The following is an 18171-nucleotide window of genomic DNA, read 5'->3' on the forward strand; positions in this document are numbered from 1 at the left end:
GGAGAGACGGTAGGGAATGGGATCAAGGACATCACTTCTTGGCCCCCCCCCCCCCCCCCCCCGTCCCCATTTCAGCCCATTTGAATCTCTCACCTGTTAGTTAGCCTGAGGGAGGCATGAAGGAAAGGCCAGTAGAGTCTAAGTGAGACTTCCTTAATATCCTTTTGTCTTAGGATTCTCTGGGAGTTTGCGAGGCTTGCAGATCTCCCCCCACCCTCCCCGCCCCCGCCTTCCATTCCCAGAACTTCTGATTCAGTGGGCTGGGGTATTGTAAACATAATCCCAGGCGATTTGTGGAGCTGGCTCTCTCCATTCCTGGTATCCATCATTGGCTGGCTATGTGGCCCTGAGCAAAAAGTCACTTTCCTTCTGTCTCAGCTTCCCCAGTCGTCTTTGGGGGACGTTGAGCTGTTCTAAGCCTCAGAGGATGAGAGAGAGTAGCGGATTTAGGGGAACGGTGTAAAATATTTTCCGTGGGTGGAAGGGGGGGTGGTCAGGGGAGCAGACAGGTCAGGAGATGTGAGCTTTCATTAACGAGAAGAGAAAGACTAAACTGTTTAAAGACCCTTTTATATTTCACTCCTTGCCCTGTGGCTTCCAGGTTTTTGAAAGATCGAAAGATCCTGCTTAGTAATTCTTCAGTAATGATGTTTTTTGTTACCCTGATTTTTTTAAATAAAGGCATATGTGTGGGCCAATGCATTCAGGACCAGGCACTGGTTTAGGTCCTGTGGCCATAATCTGAACAAAGTAGACAAAATCCTTACCTTTATGGAACTCAGCATTTTAGCTCTGCACTGCTGAATAGAGTAGCAACTAGCCACATATAAATATTCTATCTATCTATTTATTTGTTTTGCGAGAGAGTGTGCAAGAAAGTGATCGGGGGAGGGGCTGCGAGAAAGGGAGAGAGAGAATCCCAAGCAGATTCTGCAGTGTCAGCACAGAGCCCTACACGGGGTCTCGAACCCACTACCTGAGCCGAAACCAGGGGTCTCATGCTTAACCGACTGAGCCCCCCCCCCCCCCCCCCCCCCCCCCCCCCCGGCCAGGCACCTGCCACATGTACATTTTTAAATTTAAATTAGAAACAAATGAGAAACTCCTCAGCCCCACTAGCTGCGTTTCAAATGCTTGAAGCCCCATGTGGATAGAGTGAGCTTTTTGGACTACGTGGGTACAGAACGTTTCAATCGTGCAGAAAATTGTGTTAGAGGCACTGCTCTAGAGAGTGGGGCAAATTCTAATCTATAAGGTCCGGTTGTGCTAAATACTGGGAAGGATAAGAGGGAGGGGTTAGGACAGCATTCGTGGCAGCGGGGTTGACTGTGGGGGATCTTTTGGAGACGGCGCCAGTGGGATTTACGGGTTGATGAGTTTTGGGCGTGAGAGAAAGAGGTTGAGTCGTTGGTAACTCCAAGAGTTGGTGGTGGTGGTTTTGTTTTCCTTAATATTAAAAAAATTGCGTAGAGTCAACTTCCTCTTTTTGGCGTATGGTTCTGCCGGTTTTGAAACGCGTCGAATTACGTGACGATCACTGCGCTCAAGACACGGCACGGTTTCGGGGGGCCTGGGTGGCTCCGTCGGTCAAGCGTCCGACTTCGGCTCAGGTCATGATTTCGCGGTTCATAGTTTCGAGCCCCGCGTCGGGCTCTGTGCTGACAGCTCGGAACCCGGAGCCTGCTTCGGATTCTGTGTCTCCCTCTCTCTCTGCCCCTCCCCTGCTTGCGCTCTCTCTCTCAAAAATAAATAAACGTTCAAAAAATTAAGAAAAAAAAAAAAAAAAGAATAGGTAGCAGTTAAGGACATGGACTCCGGAGCCAGACACCTGTCTTCGGGTCTTTGCAACCCCTCAGGCTGTGTGACTTTGGACAAATTACTCGACCTCTCTGCTTCTCTCGCCTCATTTGTAAAATCACTTTCATCCAGTGCTCAGAGCCAGGCAGGGCGCCTGGCTGCTGGGGGGGGCAGGGAGGGCATTTCCCAGAGGGAGTGGGAGGCTGGGTAAGTACAATTTTTTCTTTTTCTTTTTTTTTTAAATATGTCTTAATGTTTATTTAATTTTGAGAGTGTGAGCAGGGGAGGGGCAGAGAGAGAGACGGGGAGACACAGAATCCGAAGCAGGCTCCAGGCTCCGAGCTGTCAGCACAGAGCCCGTCGCGGGGCTCGAACTGACGAACCGTGAGATCGTGACCTGTGTCACAGTTGGACACGGAACCGACTGAGCCGCCCAGGCGCCCCTGGATAATGACATTTGAATAATTACATGGGGCCTAGAAATTGAACAGGTAATAGATACGCAGGGTTTCACATGAAACCGGGACAGAGGTATGACAGGTCTGGTTCCCACCCTTCCTCCCAGCCGCCTTGGGTGCCCCCAGCCACACCTGTTGGCTTCTTGATTATCCTTCCGTAGTTTCTATCTGGCAAATAAAAGCAATACGAAAGAATAAACAGGATCGTATTTTTTCCTGTTTTACAAAATTAGGAGCATATTACGTATACCGTTCTGCCTCTTTCTTATTTATTATTATTGTTTCAAATGTGACTTAAGTATTCCTAGGGACTCGATCACGTGACTCAGGTCACGATCTCATGGCTTGTGGGGTTGAGTCCCGCGTCAGGCCGTGTGGAGCCTGCTGGAAATTCTCTCCTTCTCTCTCTGCCCCTCCCCCACCTCAAAACGAACAAACAAACAAACAAACATTTAAAAATATGTATACGTGTACTGGGGCGTCTGGGTGGCTAGTCGGTGGAGCGACCAACTTCTTGGTCTTGGCTCAGGTCATGATCTCAAAATTCACGAGTTCGAGCCCCACATCCGGCTCCACGCTGACAGCACAGAGCCTGCTTGGGATTCTCTCTGTCCCTTTCTCTGCCCCTCCCTTGTTCATGCTCTCTCTCTTAAATAAATAAAACAAAAAAAATTAAAACTATATATATACCTAGAACTTCTTTTTACATCGGCAGGTAGAGAGTATCTTCATTCTGCCTTTTTTTTTTTTTTTAACTGAAAGAATTCTATAGACTTACAGGAAGTTGTAAAACCAGTACCCCTGTCTTCCCCCAGGGGTGACATATACCCAGAGTCCAATATCAAAACCAGCAAGTTGGCATGGGACAGTACCGGGAACTAGACCACAGAGTTTGTCCGGGGGGGGGGGTGGGGGGGGGTGTGTGCGCGCGCGCGCGTGCATTTTGAACCCATGTGTAAATCTGTGTAACCACAACCACAGTCTGGGTGTGGAAAAGCTCCACAAAGGCACTCACTGTGCTGCCCGTTATGGCCGCTCCCCACCTTTTGTCCCTAAGCTCCGACAAACCCCTGATCTCTTCTCCATCCTGAGTTTTGTCATTTGGAGAATGTTGTGTAAATGGAATAGTACAGTACACAACTTCCTTTCTTTTCTTCTCTGTTTTGTTTTTGTTTTTTTTGTTGGGAGGCTCCACGCCCAACACGGGGCTTGAGCTCAGGACCCCGAGATCAAGACCCGAGCTGAGATCAGGAGTCAGACGCTCAAACGACTGAGCCCCCCAGGCGCCCCAGTACAGAACTTTCTGAGATCGGTATTCTCTGCCTGATATTTTGCCCCTGGTTTCTGTTAGCGGCACACCTTAGAAACGGCTCAGCGGCTGGTTTATATACGCCAGTGGATATAATTTAACGGACTTCCACGTTTCAGGGCCGTTTCGGATATTAGATAATCACCTCAAAACAGTTTTTTTTCCCCCTGATTTTAAAACATAACTCCCCCGCAAAAAAAAAACCCAAATGAAACTGAAAAAAACAACAACAACAACAAACTGTAGGTCTTAAGTATGTGTTCATATTAGATAAGAAGAAAGCTCTGTTCCATCGAGGAGCCTTCTTACCTTGTTCTGACTTGGGGCTTTTTCTTTTTTGTTTTGAGAGAGAAAGAGAGTGCGAGCCGGGGAGGGGCAGAGGGAGAAGGAGACAGAGAATCTTAAGCAGGCTCGATCCCACGACCGGGAGATTGCGACCTGAGCCCAAATCAAGAGCCAGATGCGTAACCGACTGAGCCACCCAAGGTGCCTCCGGAACTTCATCTTTACTAATAAATCCCACCAGCCAGTCATTTTGGTCCATAAAAACGGGAGTTTCATCTCGGTGGAGGAACTCATGTTTCTGACTTTGTGGGGTTTTTTTTCTCTCTGAAAGAAGGAGGGCCGTGTGTTTCGGTCTCTGCACGACCCGTGTTCTCACCAACTATTGGGATTTCTGTTTCAGGAACATCTGGCTGGAGAAGAGGAGGAGGAGAGGGGGGAGAGAGAATTCGGACGTCACCATGCAGCGGAGTATCATGTAAGGAAACAACTCCCCCACCCCGCCCTGTCTGTCCTGCACTCTCTAAAGGTCTCTGCTCTTCTCTCTCCCTTTCTGTGCCTTTTCCTGGAAGAACACAAGTCACTCTTCAAATTGGAATTTCCAAGAGTCAGAAGGTAACACAGGGAGCGCGATGCGTAGGACAGGGAGTGTGTCGACCGAGAGTTTTGAGCCACGGGGTTCAGAAGTGCTGACCCAGTGCTTTGCAGTCGGTGGTTCGGCCCCCCAGGGAACAGCCGGCAGCGTCATAACTAGGGGGAAGAGAGGGGGCGCTTCTCATCAGCATCTACTGGAGAAGGGCCAGGCACGCTGCTGGACGACAGTGCACAGGGCAGCCCCCGCCACCAAGAACGGGCGGCCTGAAACATCAGTAGCGCCCAGGTTGGGAAACCCTGTCCTGATGCAGGCCGGCCTCGGGGAAACGAGAAGGGGAAGACCTCGGCTTGTGGAGTTGAAACCGCTCGGTTGGACCCAGCGGCCCCAACTCTCTCACTGGGACTCTGAGGGGGGTGTCCCAGTCGGAGAGTGTGGAGGGGCCCCTCCCAAAAGGAGTGGATGGATTCTAGGCTGACCCAGTCCTGGACCCCCAGCCCGGAGACCTGGGAGGTCACAGATCACAGGCTCGGTTCTTCTCACATGACGACAAATCTGGGCGTAGCCTGTCCCGGGCGGACAGCGTGTCTGATGGTTTCTTGGCTGGATCGGCTGACTGACTGGCTGCTTTAAAGTCAGCCATTCTGGAACGGGTTTTATTTTTATTTATTTATTTTTTTAAGTGTTTATTTGTTTTACTCTGCGAGAGAGAGAGAGAGAGAGAGAGAGAGAGAACACAAGCCGGGGTGGGGCAGAGAGGGAGGGAGACACAGCATCCGAAGCAGGCTCCAGGCTCCGCGCTGTCAGCAGAGGGCCGGGCGCGGGCCTCGAACTCATGAGCCGCGAGATCATGACCTGAGCCCAAGTCGGACGCTTAACCGACGGAGCCACCCAGGCGCTTCTAGAATGGTTTCAGAGGTACAGAACAGCTGTGCAGACTGTAGAGACCGTTCTTGCACACGGCGCCCCGGGTTTCCACGGTTGACGCCTCGTGTGCCTGGTCCGTCGGCCACAGGAAGGAGCCGGCTCTGGGACATTACTGTTGACTACACTCCACGCCGTGTTCAGATTTCAGAGGTTTATCCCTTAACGCTTTTTTCTGTTCCAGGCTGCGTTTCGGAGTCCCATATTCCCTTTCGTTGCCATGCCTCCTCCGTTCCCTTTGGTGTCACTCTGGGGGACGGTTTCTCCGACTTTGTCAGGATGCCTGCAGACGGTCCCCAAATTTGTCCGATGTTGTTGTCACTGGGGTCACGGGCAGTGAAGTGCAGCAGCCTGGCATCACCCTGTAGTAGGGGGCACGGGACATCCCCAGTGACACTCGCCTCCCTCACCCGGTCGGCAGAGCGTGGGCGAGGTGCCTGCACCAATGGGTTCCCACCATCCCTGCTCAGGACTCCGGTCTCCGGAAGCCAGCCACTCGGGCGAGCCAGTCTCAAGTGGAGAGGGGACGCCTTGCCTTGTTTGTCTTCATAAGAGCACTTCATGCCTCCTGACATTTTATATTTAGCGACTTAATATCACCTCTTTTACTGGGTGTCTACCCCTCGGGGGTGGGGGCTTTGTGTCTGGTCTCCGCTGAATCCCCGGGGCCCAGCCAGGTCCCCGGCACCTAGGACGTGCTTAGCTGGTACTTGTTGAAGGAAAATTGGGATGCGTCATGGCTGTCGGTGTCAGGATGGGAAATATAAGCAGAGCGTCACCCCGCCCCGGCTGACCGTCACTTTCCTTATCGAAGGGAGTTGTCGCGCGCTGGGACGTCAGTCCGCGTCAGAAGCGATAGAACGGGGCACCGATCCGAGGACTCATTTGTGCTGTATTCATTCCCGTTTTCCCCCTCCTCCTGTGTTCCTCTAGGTCATTTTTCCACCCCAAGAAGGAGGGCAAAGCGAAAAAGCCAGAGAAAGAGACCTCCAGCAGAGAGATAGAGCCACCTCCAAAGTAGGTAACGGGGCTAGGACGTGGTGAATTTGTTCCTCTCAATCAGGACCCTCCTGGCTCTAAGTGTTTCGAGCCCCATTCAGAATGTCTTGGAGCCCTAAAAGGAATTTTTTTTTGGCTCCGGTAACTGGGAAGTCCAAAGGTAGGTCCGGCTTCAGGCATAGCTGGATTCAGGACCTCAGGGTTGTTAAGGCGGTTGGCAAGTCCGAGAGTCCCAGCAGTAAGACAACATGGGGACGAGCAGTCGGGAGCAGGTTGCGTGCATCAGTCCTACCCCTTACATCCTGTTGGTCAGAACCCGTCACAGGGCCGTGCCTAGCTGCAGGGGAGGCTGGGAAGTATAGTCTCTAGCCAAGAGGCCATGGCCTTCGCCACATCCCAGGGGCTTGTGTGACTGAAGAAGGCCTTCTCTGCTCTCAGCAGGGACTCCCGTCCGCTCCCCAGCATCGCTCATCACAGGAGGTGGGCACGTAGGATGTGGTAGATGGATGGATGATGAAGAGTGTAGGGAAGGAGGCCTCCAGAAGAAGCCCGTTAAATGCTTGAAAGGAAAGGGAGGGAATGAAACTTAGGGAAGGCGCTGGAACGTTCAGGGCAGTATACCCCCTCTCTGCCTGCTGGAACGCCTCCATTTTCCCACCCTCCAGGGTGGCGCTGAAGGAACGGAACGGAGAGGTGCCTGAGAACGATTCTCCGGTGAAGAGGCCAGGGCGGAAGGCGGCCCGGGTCCTGGGCAGTGAAGGGGAGGAGGAGGACGAAGCCCTCACGCCCTCCAAAGGCCAGGTAGGTTCCCCCCCCACCCCCCAGCCTCCCCGCTGTTTCTGGGAGGAGCCATAATTCTCATCAGCTCCCGGTGGCGCCTGCCCCCCAGGGCTTGTGCGTAAAGAGGGGTCTGTTCACATACGGATCTGAGAGTAACGCATGATACAGACTAAGGGCTCAAAAATAGATGTCCGGTCTCTCCGGAGGTCAGAGGGCTTTTCATCTTTTCCAAAGACGTTTGCTTCCGTCCCTCCCTTGCTTAAAAGTCACCTAAGGGGGGGGCGCCCGGGTGGCTCGGTCGGTTGAGCAACTGACTTTGGCTCAGGTCGCGATCTCGCGGTTCGTGAATTCTAGCCCCGCGCGGAGCTCTGTGCTGTCAGCGCAGAGCCTGCTTCGGACCCAACGTCTCTCTCTGTCTCTGCCTCTCCCCGACTCACACTCGCTCTCTCTCTCTCTCTCAAAAATAAAACGTTAAAAAAAAAAAAGTCACTTAACGGGCAGCTGATTAGTAACCTTAATTCCCTCTGTGGCCTGAATGGCCCTTTGCCACATCCCTGAGTATATTCACGGGGTCCAGGGAGTAGCGGGGGCGCCTTCAGGAGCTTGGACTTTGCCCTGGGGCTGCTGGGGATCCTTGGACCAGTTCTGAGCAGGAGAGAGACGGAAGAGGTGTTGGGTCACTGGCAGCCTTCACGACACTCCTTTGGGGCCCGTATCCATGAGGGTCCAAAGAGGAGCGGGAGACCACGCGAGTGATTTGAACGGAGAGTTTAATACAGAGAATGGTCAACCGGGAATGCGGTTTGCGAGTGGGTGACCGCAGGGGTGAAGGGAGAACTCCTTCAGGCAGCGTGGGGGTAGTCACCGCAGGAGGCGGCCCCCACGCCTGGCGGAGAGCCGAAGTTCAGACCTTCAGACGCTGGCTGGCGGGTGCCGGGGTCTCTGAGCTTGCAGGTGGTGCCCTGAAGGCCTGGTCAGATCTTTGAGGAAGGGGCACCGGGCGGAGGGGGCCGGTGTCTGTGGGGCGTCGCGTCGCAGGCCCCGCGAGCGTCGGAAACACCGTAAGTTGGATCCAGCTGGCGTGGGCCCCGTTCCGGCACCGCGTGATGCGCGGCGTCACAGCAGAGTGGGAAGGGGGTTCTCAGAGTCCCCGCGTCGTGAGGGAGAGGGGACGGGGTAGGCCGAGAGCTGAGGGGCGATCACTTAATAACTGGCAGGGGGCCCTGTAAGAGGAGTAGGGTAGCACTTGAAACCAAGATACGAGGGAGGAATTTCTTTCTAACGAGCACAGAAAGGCCAGGATGAGTGTGCCAGTCTCCCCGTGTCGAAGACCCGGGCTGCGTCTATACCATTATTTTTATCCCTGGATGCTCTTGTCCCAGTGAATGTTGATATTCAGCCGGTGAGAAGGGCAAGACATTCCTTGGGAAGTGTGCATCATTTTCCCTTATGTTGCCTTGTGTAGAAGTGAGGCTCCTGGCCACACCTAGCTGCAAGGGAGGCTGGGAAGTGTAGTTCTCAGACTCCTGGCCACACCTAGCCGCAAGGGAGGCTGGGAAGTGTGGTTCTCACACTCCTGACCAGACCTAGCCGCAAGGGAGGCTGGGAAGTGAGGTTCTCACACTCCTGACCAGACCTAGCTGCAAGGGAGGCTGGGAAGTGAGGTTCTCACGCTCCTGACCAGACCTAGCCGCAAGGGAGGCTGGGAAGTGAGGTTCTCACGCTCCTGACCAGACCTAGCTGCAAGGGAGGCTGGGAAGTCAGGTTCTCACGCTCCTGACCAGACCTAGCTGCAAGGGAGGCTGAGAAGTGAGGTTCTCACACTCCTGACCAGACCTAGCTGCAAGGGAGACTGGGAAGTGTGGTTCTCAGACTCCTGACCAGACCTAGCTGCAAGGGAGGCTGGGAAGTGAGGTTCTCACGCTCCTGACCAGACCTAGCTGCAAGGGAGGCTGGGAAGTGAGGTTCTCACGCTCCTGACCAGACCTAGCCGCAAGGGAGGCTGGGAAGTGAGGTTCTCACACTCCTGACCAGACCTAGCTGCTAGGGAGGCTGGGAAGTGTGGTTCTCAGACTCCTGACCAGACCTAGCTGCAAGGGAGGCTGAGAAGTGAGGTTCTCACACTCCTGACCAGACCTAGCTGCAAGGGAGGCTGGGAAGTGAGGTTCTCACACTCCTGACCAGACGTAGCTGCAAGGGAGGCTGGGAAGTGTGGTTCTCAGACTCCTGACCAGACCTAGCCGCAAGGGAGGCTGAGAAGTGAGGTTCTCACACTCCTGACCAGACCTAGCTGCAAGGGAGACTGGGAAGTGAGGTTCTCACACTCCTGACCAGACGTAGCTGCAAGGGAGGCTGAGAAGTGAGGTTCTCAGACTCCTGACCAGACCTAGCTGCAAGGGAGGCTGAGAAGTGAGGTTCTCACACTCCTGACCAGACCTAGCTGCAAGGGAGGCTGGGAAGTGAGGTTCTCACACTCCTGACCAGACCTAGCTGCTAGGGAGACTGGGAAGTGTGGTTCTCAGACTCCTGACCAGACCTAGCTGCAAGGGAGGCTGGGAAGTGAGGTTCTCACACTCCTGACCAGACCTAGCCGCAAGGGAGGCTGGGAAGTGAGGTTCTCACACTCCTGACCAGACCTAGCCGCAAGGGAGGCTGGGAAGTGAGGTTCTCACGCTCCTGACCAGACCTAGCCGCAAGGGAGGCTGGGAAGTGAGGTTCTCACACTCCAGACCTAGCCGCAAGGGAGGCTGGGAAGTGAGGTTCTCACACTCCTGACCAGACCTAGCTGCAAGGGAGACTGGGAAGTGTGGTTCTCAGACTCCTGACCAGACCTAGCTGCAAGGGAGGCTGGGAAGTGAGGTTCTCACGCTCCTGACCAGACCTAGCCGCAAGGGAGGCTGGGAAGTGAGGTTCTCACACTCCTGACCAGACCTAGCCGCAAGGGAGGCTGGGAAGTGAGGTTCTCACACTCCTGACCAGACCTAGCTGCAAGGGAGGCTGGGAAGTGAGGTTCTCACACTCCTGGCCATACCTAGCCGCAAGGGAGGCTGGGAAGTGTAGTTCTCAGACTCCTGACCAGACCTAGCCGCAAGGGAGGCTGGGAAGTGAGGTTCTCACACTCCTGACCACACTAGCTGCAAGGAAGGCTGGGAAATGGGGTTTTTAGTTGGGCCATCATATGCCTAGCTAAAAGTCAAAAGTTCTGCTACTTGAGAAAGAAAGAGTCCATTTAGAAAAATTAGTGTCCATGATGGGGAGAGTCTGGTACCATGAAATTTCACAGGAGGGTGGAGTGAGGCCCAGGTAAGAGAGGAGGAGGCCTGAACTGGGACTGAACCTTCGACGAGGAGGTGGCCCCTATTCCTCCCCTCACTGTAGAATTGCTCTTTCTTTTGCCTTCCAGAAGCCGGCCCCAGGCTCTCCACAGGTCTCCCCTCCCAGCCCTGTCACATTTCCCGAGGGCAGCCCTCCCCTCTCCAACACCTCTCCTGCGGGCCTCTCCCCAACGGGGATCCCGAAGCGGCGCACAGGTAAGGACACACAGGAAGGATGCCCCTTCCGTGGCTCCTCTTTGTGCACGCGAGGGTTTCTGCACCAGGCGGCCACCCTCATCCCAGCTCTGATCTTAATGTTGTGGTTGAGAGCATGGCTTCACCATCCGCTGGCTGTGTGACCTCGGGTAAATGACTTACCTTCTCTGAGCGTCAATTGCTTTATCTGTAGGACAGAGATGACCAGAGATTAAGAGGAAATAGGCGTAAAGTGCTTGGAATTGGGCCTGGCCCGTAGTGAGGGCTCAGGAAGTGTTGGTTATTCTAACCGTGGTTACGTGCCATCGTGGAGGCAGCGCAGCTCACGGCGGGGGCACGGGGCTGGGGCCACGACGCAAGGGAGGCTTGTGGAAGGGAGATTCCCCAAGCCAAGCCCTGAAGGACAAGGAAAAACAAGCAGGGAACGGGGAGGGAAGAGACTTAACGGAAGGAGGCAGCGGGAAGGCCCTTCAGGGCGCCGATGCCCTGGCGTGCTGGAGCTCAGCGCACAGGGTTGGGGACGCCGAGCAGGGACACTGGAGAAGGTCCATGGGAAGCCGGCCTGTGGAGGGGCACCTGTGTCCCCTGAGGGATCAGGAAGGTCTCGTACAGGGGGAGCACAGGTGAGAGACCCTCGTGTGATGGCAGGCGACGGGTGTCGCAGGTGTGACACATGAAACTAACAGACCGTATGTTAATTACACTCGCGTACAAAAGCTGTAAACAATTTTATGTTTGTTTTTATTTTTGAGAGAGAGAGAGTGAGCACGAGCGGGGGAGGGGCAGGTTGGGGGCAGGGGGACAGAGGATCTGAAGCAGGCTGTGTGCTGATAGCAGTGAGCCCCACGCGGGGCTCAAACTCATGAACCGCGAGATCGTGACCTGAGCCGAAGTCGGTTGCCCAACCGACTGAGCCACCCAGGCTCCCTCCCAATTTTTTTTTTAACGGGGAAAAAAAAAAAAAAAAAGAAAAACAATAGCGGTGGGAATAGGGCACTGTACGTACGTGGGAGCTCAGAACTGAGCCAGCGCGGGGGTTGTGACCCCTTGAGCTGAGCCTTGGAAAGGGATTGGTGCTGACTGCGCGATGCGGCCAAGAGCAGCCTGTACGGAGGCCTCGGGAGGGCGCTCGGGGAATCGCACACCCTGGAATGTTTCTGGAGAATGAAACGCACTTCGGGGAGCAGGGAGACCTTGAAGGCAGTGCGCGGGGAGACAGGAGAGCGGGGCTGGCTCGCGGAGGCCCGCACGTGCTGGGCCAAGGGCCCGGGGCCCGTCCTGGGGGTGCTGGGGCGCCACGGGAGGGCTGCGGGAGGGGGAGGTCATGACGACACAGCTGAGTGGCTCAGGGCTGACGCTGAGATTGGCCCTGGGTTGGGGGGAGGGGGGTTGCAGAATTCTTTTTAGAGGTAATGACCTCTGAACTTTGCCCCAGAGGGCCACCGAGCAGCAGCACGTGCCAGGGCCCGGAGTTGTGACACAGCGTGGCGTGTCTGGGAACAGCAGCAGTTCGGGGGCGGGGGGGGGGGGGGGGGGAAGAAAGGGTTATGTGACGTGGGAGGAGTTAGAAGGTCAGCTGAAGAGAGCTGAGGTAGGACAGGGGCCCACATCCAAAGACTCTATCCTGCAATGGCTGGTGGGGAGACACGGGCGGCTTTCTGAGCGAGGAGGAGGACCGTTCCGGCCGCGGCTGAGAGCAGGTCCCTCTGCGGCCATGCGCAGGAGCCACCGGGTCCAGGAGGCCGGGGAGAAGGTGACAGATGGCGATAAAAAAGACTGCAGTTGCCTTTTCGGTGAATTCCTCACCGTGCTTGAGCATCCGCTTGGGGTCTTCCAGAAGCGGCCTCAGAAGTTCCAGAACAAGAGTGCAAATGCGAGTCGTTTGTTTTGGGAAGCACAGAGAACGCAGACCGTGAGGGATTCAGGGAAGGCGGCCCAGCCGGGAGAAGATGGGCGTTCATGGTGGCTCCTTCGGTTTACGTGAGTCACTAGCGAGGGCCCGTCGCGGGACCCGTTGCTTCCTGGCCTCTCGCAGAGCCATCCGGGACACGCACTGATGGTCAGGTCTTAGGGGTGCAGGCAGGGCACTGAGGGGGTCTGCTAGAGTCCTCCCTGGGTCCTGAGCCGAGCGCATCACCGCGTCACTAACTTTTGGGGGTTGTTTTCACTCTGCACAGGCGGACGAGCGAGGCACAGAGAAATTAAGTAACTTGCTCTGGGTCACACAGCCAGGAGGCAGCACAGCTTGAAGGATGAGGCCGGCCTCGGGGCAGAAGGGGGGGGTCCCAGAGACTTCTCCAGGGGCCCCCATCACTGATGGGCCTGAGCTCACTGGGGAGGGGGGCAGACAGGCCAGCGAGGTCAGCCCTACCGTGCCCTTTGCCTTCCCAGCTCGGAAGCAGCTTCCTAAACGGCCGATTCAGGATATCCTGGAAGAACAGAACGAGGATGAGGACAGAGAGGCAAAGAGGAAGAAGGAAGAAGGTGAGTCACCAGGAGGAGGGAGAGAGAGGGAGAGAGTGTGTATATGGCGGGAATCTGGAAGGGTGGGGGCCTCTCCGATGGGACAGGGTGTTAGGATCCCCGATTTGATGCCTGTGTCCCTGGATCCAGATGTGGCCGTCAGAACCCACTCACCACCCCCCCCCCAGCCTAGGCGTCGCTGTTGTGAAAACGTTTTGAAATCCATTCCTTGGGCCGCTGCAATTTAGTGTTAATTCGTACACAGTTTGGCCCATTTTTATCTTCTGTTTGTTTGGATGGAAAATCGTTTCCTCTCTATCACGTCTTTTGCCTGAGAGATTTTATCAGGAAGCAGAGATCCCCAGCCTCTCACAGTGCCCTTAGTGTCTCAGTGATTTTTTTTTTCTGGCTCCACCCGCCCCCCCCCCCCCTCCCCAACCAGGCCACGACCTCAGTGGCTCCGTCCGTTAAGTAGTTACGTCCAGATGACTGTTTATGTTCTAGAAACCTGGGCGTTGGAGAAAATGGTGCGCGCACATCGAAAGGGAAAGCAGTTATTTTTTTGGTCCGTCCTTAGTCACGATCAGTGACTAAATAGGATGTCTCCTGGCCTCTGCACAATCTCTCAAACTGTGGAATCTGATTGAAGACTGCCCCCCTGGTTTCCTGTTCCACATTGATTTTTGTGCAAAGTTTTTTGTTTTTTGTTTTTTTTGTTGTTGTTGGGGTTTTTTTTTTGTTTTTTTTTGTTTTTTGTTTTTTTTACCACGGCCACCAATGAAAGCCCAGCTTTGCAGAAAGGTAATCCAAGGATAGAGGTCAAAGGATACTGGAATCTGATACCTCGAGCTAGTAGTTCCTGTAGTGTCCACCAGATGTCGCCATTTCCCCTTGGAGCCTTAAACGATCCTACCTTGTGGGGGGGGGGGGGACTTGCAGCTCTGTGCATATGAAATGGGGGGGGGGGGGGGGAAATGCCACCGTAAAGATCTGATCCATTGGTCATTTGGGGGCCCGTGTGAGATTCTACCAGTTATAGCCTTTGCCACTGCCAGTGTTTGTTAGGCTCAACTTCCCCGGGGCACACGTGACTTCCTGTTGGCCATTTTTAGTCGGTATCCATTCGTACTGTGAATTGTGCGTTTTTAGCCAGCATTAGTGCGTGGGGTCACGGGAGGGCGGGTAGCTTCTTGATACTAAGGCACGTTTTTCTCAAGTTCACATGCTTTTTTTTTTTTTTTTTAATCATTTATTTCTGAGACAGACACAGAGCATGAGAGGGGGAGGGGCAGAGAGAGAGAGAGGGAGACCCAGAATCCGAAGCAGACTCCAGGCTCTGAGCTGTCCGCGCAGAGCCCGACACGGGGCTCAAACTCGCAAACCCTGAGATCGTGACCTGAGCCGAAGTCGGTCGCTCAACCGACTGAGCCACCCAGGCGCCCCATCAGTTTAAAAAATTTTTACTTTTTACCCATATCAGGTTATCACATGCGTTTGGGACTCTTTCTGGTTGTATTTTGCGGTGAATAATTCTAAAAGTTGCTAAGACGGCACTGACTGTTTGTGTCCAGGTCTGGTTGCCCAGGCAAAGGAACACAGGGTTTGGATTGTGTTGGGGGTCCCGCCGTGCTTGGGGCTGACCAAGAACGGACTGTCACACCTCCTATCACTTTACAGATATGCTTGACTGGCGCACAGGAGTAGCCGGGGGCTGACCGTCTCGGGACTTGAAATGTCCTTGGGGGAGTCAGAGTGATTCTTTTTTGCCATCTGACTTTTCTGTCTGTTATCCAAAGCAGAGACCCCAACAGAAAGCCTCACAGAGCCTGAATTGGCCCAAAAGGAGGAAGCAGAAGGGGACCGGCCCACGACGCCCGCTGAGCACTTAGAGACCTCCCGTGAGTTTCCGGTCCTCTGCCTCCAGCCCGCCCCGGCTCTCTGGCTTTGGGTCGGATGTCTTCGGAGGCCAGTTAATTTTCAACACGACATAGCTCCTCAAATGTGTTGTTTAAATGCAAATTCTAGGAGGGGCGCCTGGGTGGCTTGGTCGGTTGAGCGTCCGACTTCGTCTCAGGTCACGATCTCGCGGTTCGTGAGTTCGAGCCCCGTGTCGGGCTCTGTGTTGACGGCTCAGAGCCTGGAGCCTGCTTTGGATTCTGTGTCCCCCTCTCTCTCCGCCCCACCCCTGCTCGTGCTCTGTCTTTCAAATATGAATAAACATTAAAAAAGATGCAAATTCTAGGGGAGCCGTAGGTTTTATTACCGTTCTTACGGTTATAATTTCTCCCCTGTGTGTGTGGGTAAAGAAAAAAGAGCTGGGCGTCCTCCAATAAGATATTTGTATCTCTGCGAAATCACAGGTACTAAGTGCTGCTAACTGAGCGGGAATTTATGAAGTTAGACAGTATAGTTACCCTCACAGGCCAGAGCACAAGCCCACAGCTGGGCGTCCGTGAGACTCCTGTGTGAGAAAGGACACCATGGGCGCATTTTGAGGATACAAATCGCATCCGATTTGCTGCAACGGCAGGAGAAGCGGGAGCGTTGTCTTCTAATCGTGCTGAGATTTCTTTTTACCGCCGTTCGTGTAACGTCTCCAGTTTCAGGCCAGATGCCGAGCAGAACCCTTAGTACTTGATGCAAAAGCTTCAGGCCCAAGAGGCTCAAAAATTACGCGCGGAGAGAAAAGGGGCAGAACGGGGGCCGTTTTCCACCTGGGGCGTCAGAATGACCTGGGGTTACAAATGAAGTTTCGGGTTGGATGTTGGCGTCTCCAGCTGACCCTGTGTCTCGCTTTAGCAGCCGAGCCCCCGACAGACAGCACCTCAGAGCCTGAGGTGGCCGGAAAGCAGGAAGCACGGGAGGGGGACCAGGCTAAGCCTCCCCCCAGAGCTCCCAAGATGGTCAGCAGTTTCTTCGGTGAGTGTCTCCCGCCCATCAGCTCCCAGCCGCGCGGGGAGGAGGCCGGTGGGCCTTTCTCAGGAGCACGCCCTGCCCTACCCCTGCCCTACGGAAGGCCTGACCCCTCTCTCCTGGCCTGATGGGCCGAGAGGAGTTGGGCAGTGGGGGCTCTCAGGAGGAAGGGCCCACAGTTTCCTGACTTCATTCCCAGCTCCCCGGAAGCCGGCGACCAAGAAAGAAGGGAAAGAAGAGGGACCTGGCGCCCCTAGAAAGGAGGAGGCCAAAGGGTGAGTTGATATCGACTGTCGAGTAGCGAGGACAGGGCATTAAAGGGAGTAGCGCAGTGGGTCCAAATTCTCTTGATTTTATCCCTGTAAAGACGAGACCGATAATCACCAAAAATTCTTTTAGCTTTAAAAATCTGTGATTACGGTAGGGCCTGGAGGACTCCGCCGGTTTGGGCGTCCGACTTTGGCTCCGGTCACGATCTCGCAGTGCGTGGGTTCGAGCCCCGCGTCGGGCTCTGCGCTGACAGCTCGGAGCCTGGAGCCCGCTTCGGATTCTGTGTCTCCCTCTCTCTCTCTGCCCCTCCCCGCTCGCACCCTGTCTCTCTCTCTCTCTCTCTCAAAAATAAAATAAAAAAAAAAAAAGCACGCAAAGAATTTTTTGAAAAGCTGTGATTACAGTTAATTCTTTTTTTTTTTTTTTTAAAGTTCATTTGTCGAGAGTGCACGCACAGGCGTGCACGACCAAGGGAGGGGCAGAGACAGAGGGAGAGAGAGAATCCCAGGCAGGCTCCGCGCTTGCCAATGCAGAGCCGGATGGGGGCTCGATCTCCCAAACCGCGAGATCCCGACCCGGGCGGAAGTCGGGAGTCGGGCGTTCAACCGACGGAGCCACGCAGCCTCCGTCCGGTGAACTATTCCGCTAAAAATGTTTTGGGGAGTCTTACTGTCGGTTTTGTGCCCCAGTTGAGACGTTGTTGGCGGGAGTAAAGGGCACCGTTTCAGCACGCGACATCGCTATGGGAACGCTGGCTCCTCTTGAACACCTACTGTGCGTCGGGTAGAGCACTAAAGGTTTCTTTTACGCTGTTGCATTTCATCTTGCAGCACTCTTGTGGCAAAAAAGGGCATTTTAGCCATGTTACAGGCATTGGAACCATTAGCCCAGAGAGGCTGCGTTAGCTTCCCTGGGTCACACAGGAAGACGGGGGTAGGGCCGGGCCTAGGGCTTGGGTCCCCCTGAATCCTGGGCGTGCTCCTCCTCGGTTCTGGCCCGTCTGGCCTCCTGGGTACGTGCGCGTGCTTATGCGTCCAGAAAAAAGTTTCTCTGACGAAATTGGTGGCCCACTGCCTACAAGGCTCTGTATCCTCGTTGGTTTTGTCTTTCCTAAAGTTTATTTTGAGAGAGAGAAAGCATGTGTGTGGGGGGCGGGGGAGAGGGGCATCGAGAGAGGGAAAGAGAGAATCCCAAGCAGGCTCTGCGTGGTGCCAGATGCAGGGGCTCGAGGCCACGAACCGTGAGCTCCTGACCTGAGCCGAAACCAAGAGTCGGACTCTTAACCGACTGAGCCACCCTGGCGCCCCCGTCCTGTTACCTATTTCACGTGATACCGAGATCATTCTTCCGACTCCATTCCAAGCCCGATTACTCGTCTGTCTCCGATGGCTGCCTCCAGGAGACAGACAAACGTTCGGGACGTCCAGTTTTTCTCACCTTGGAAATGGGGAGATACCGGTGACCGCACTCGCTTTCATCCAGCATTCACTGTGCATAGGCTCTGTCGGTATCCCCATTTCACAGACAGGGAAGGTGAGGCCTGAAGGCAGGACGGTATCGTGGAGTGGTGAGAAGTCCCAGCTCCTCCTCGGCCAGCTGTGTGACCTTGGGGAAGTGCCTTAGCCTTTCTGTGCCAGTTTCCTCCTGAGGGTTGGAAACGTTTGGCTAGGGCCTGGCCACTGCCAAGCTCAGCAGGTTGTAGCTGCTACTATTGTTCCTGTTAGTATTAATTTATCGTCGGTGCCTCGCGTAGGTCACAGATGGGGAGGGAGGCCCGCGCGCTGAGATTTGAACCAGGCGGCCTGGCTGTAGAATTTCTTAACTGCTGTGCTGTCTCTCATACGAACCCTACGG

The 18171-nt window shown here is 54.7% G+C and overlaps 1 protein-coding gene across 3 annotated transcripts in view; it reads left to right on the top strand.

Annotated features, from left to right (window-relative positions):
* The window catches only part of LIG1 (DNA ligase 1), a 45245-nt gene that overhangs the window by 1014 nt on the left and 26060 nt on the right, over positions 1–18171 (top strand). Inside the window, exons 2-9 of one of the 3 annotated variants that reach the window (XM_042919240.1) lie at positions 4250–4324; positions 6296–6379; positions 7027–7162; positions 10545–10671; positions 13063–13155; positions 14931–15032; positions 15934–16053; positions 16247–16322. In XM_042919240.1, the coding sequence (XP_042775174.1) occupies positions 4308–4324; positions 6296–6379; positions 7027–7162; positions 10545–10671; positions 13063–13155; positions 14931–15032; positions 15934–16053; positions 16247–16322 (755 nt within the window). In that variant the 5' untranslated portion in view covers positions 4250–4307. Of the gene's footprint in view, positions 1–4249; positions 4325–6295; positions 6380–7026; positions 7163–10544; positions 10672–13062; positions 13156–14930; positions 15033–15933; positions 16054–16246; positions 16323–18171 lie in introns of those variants that run through there. The other 2 variants (XM_042919238.1, XM_042919237.1) reach the window with 2 other exon arrangements.

The sequence above is a fragment of the Panthera leo genome, chromosome E2, assembly GCF_018350215.1.
Source record: "Panthera leo isolate Ple1 chromosome E2, P.leo_Ple1_pat1.1, whole genome shotgun sequence".
NCBI classification, from domain to species: Eukaryota; Metazoa; Chordata; class Mammalia; order Carnivora; family Felidae; genus Panthera; species Panthera leo.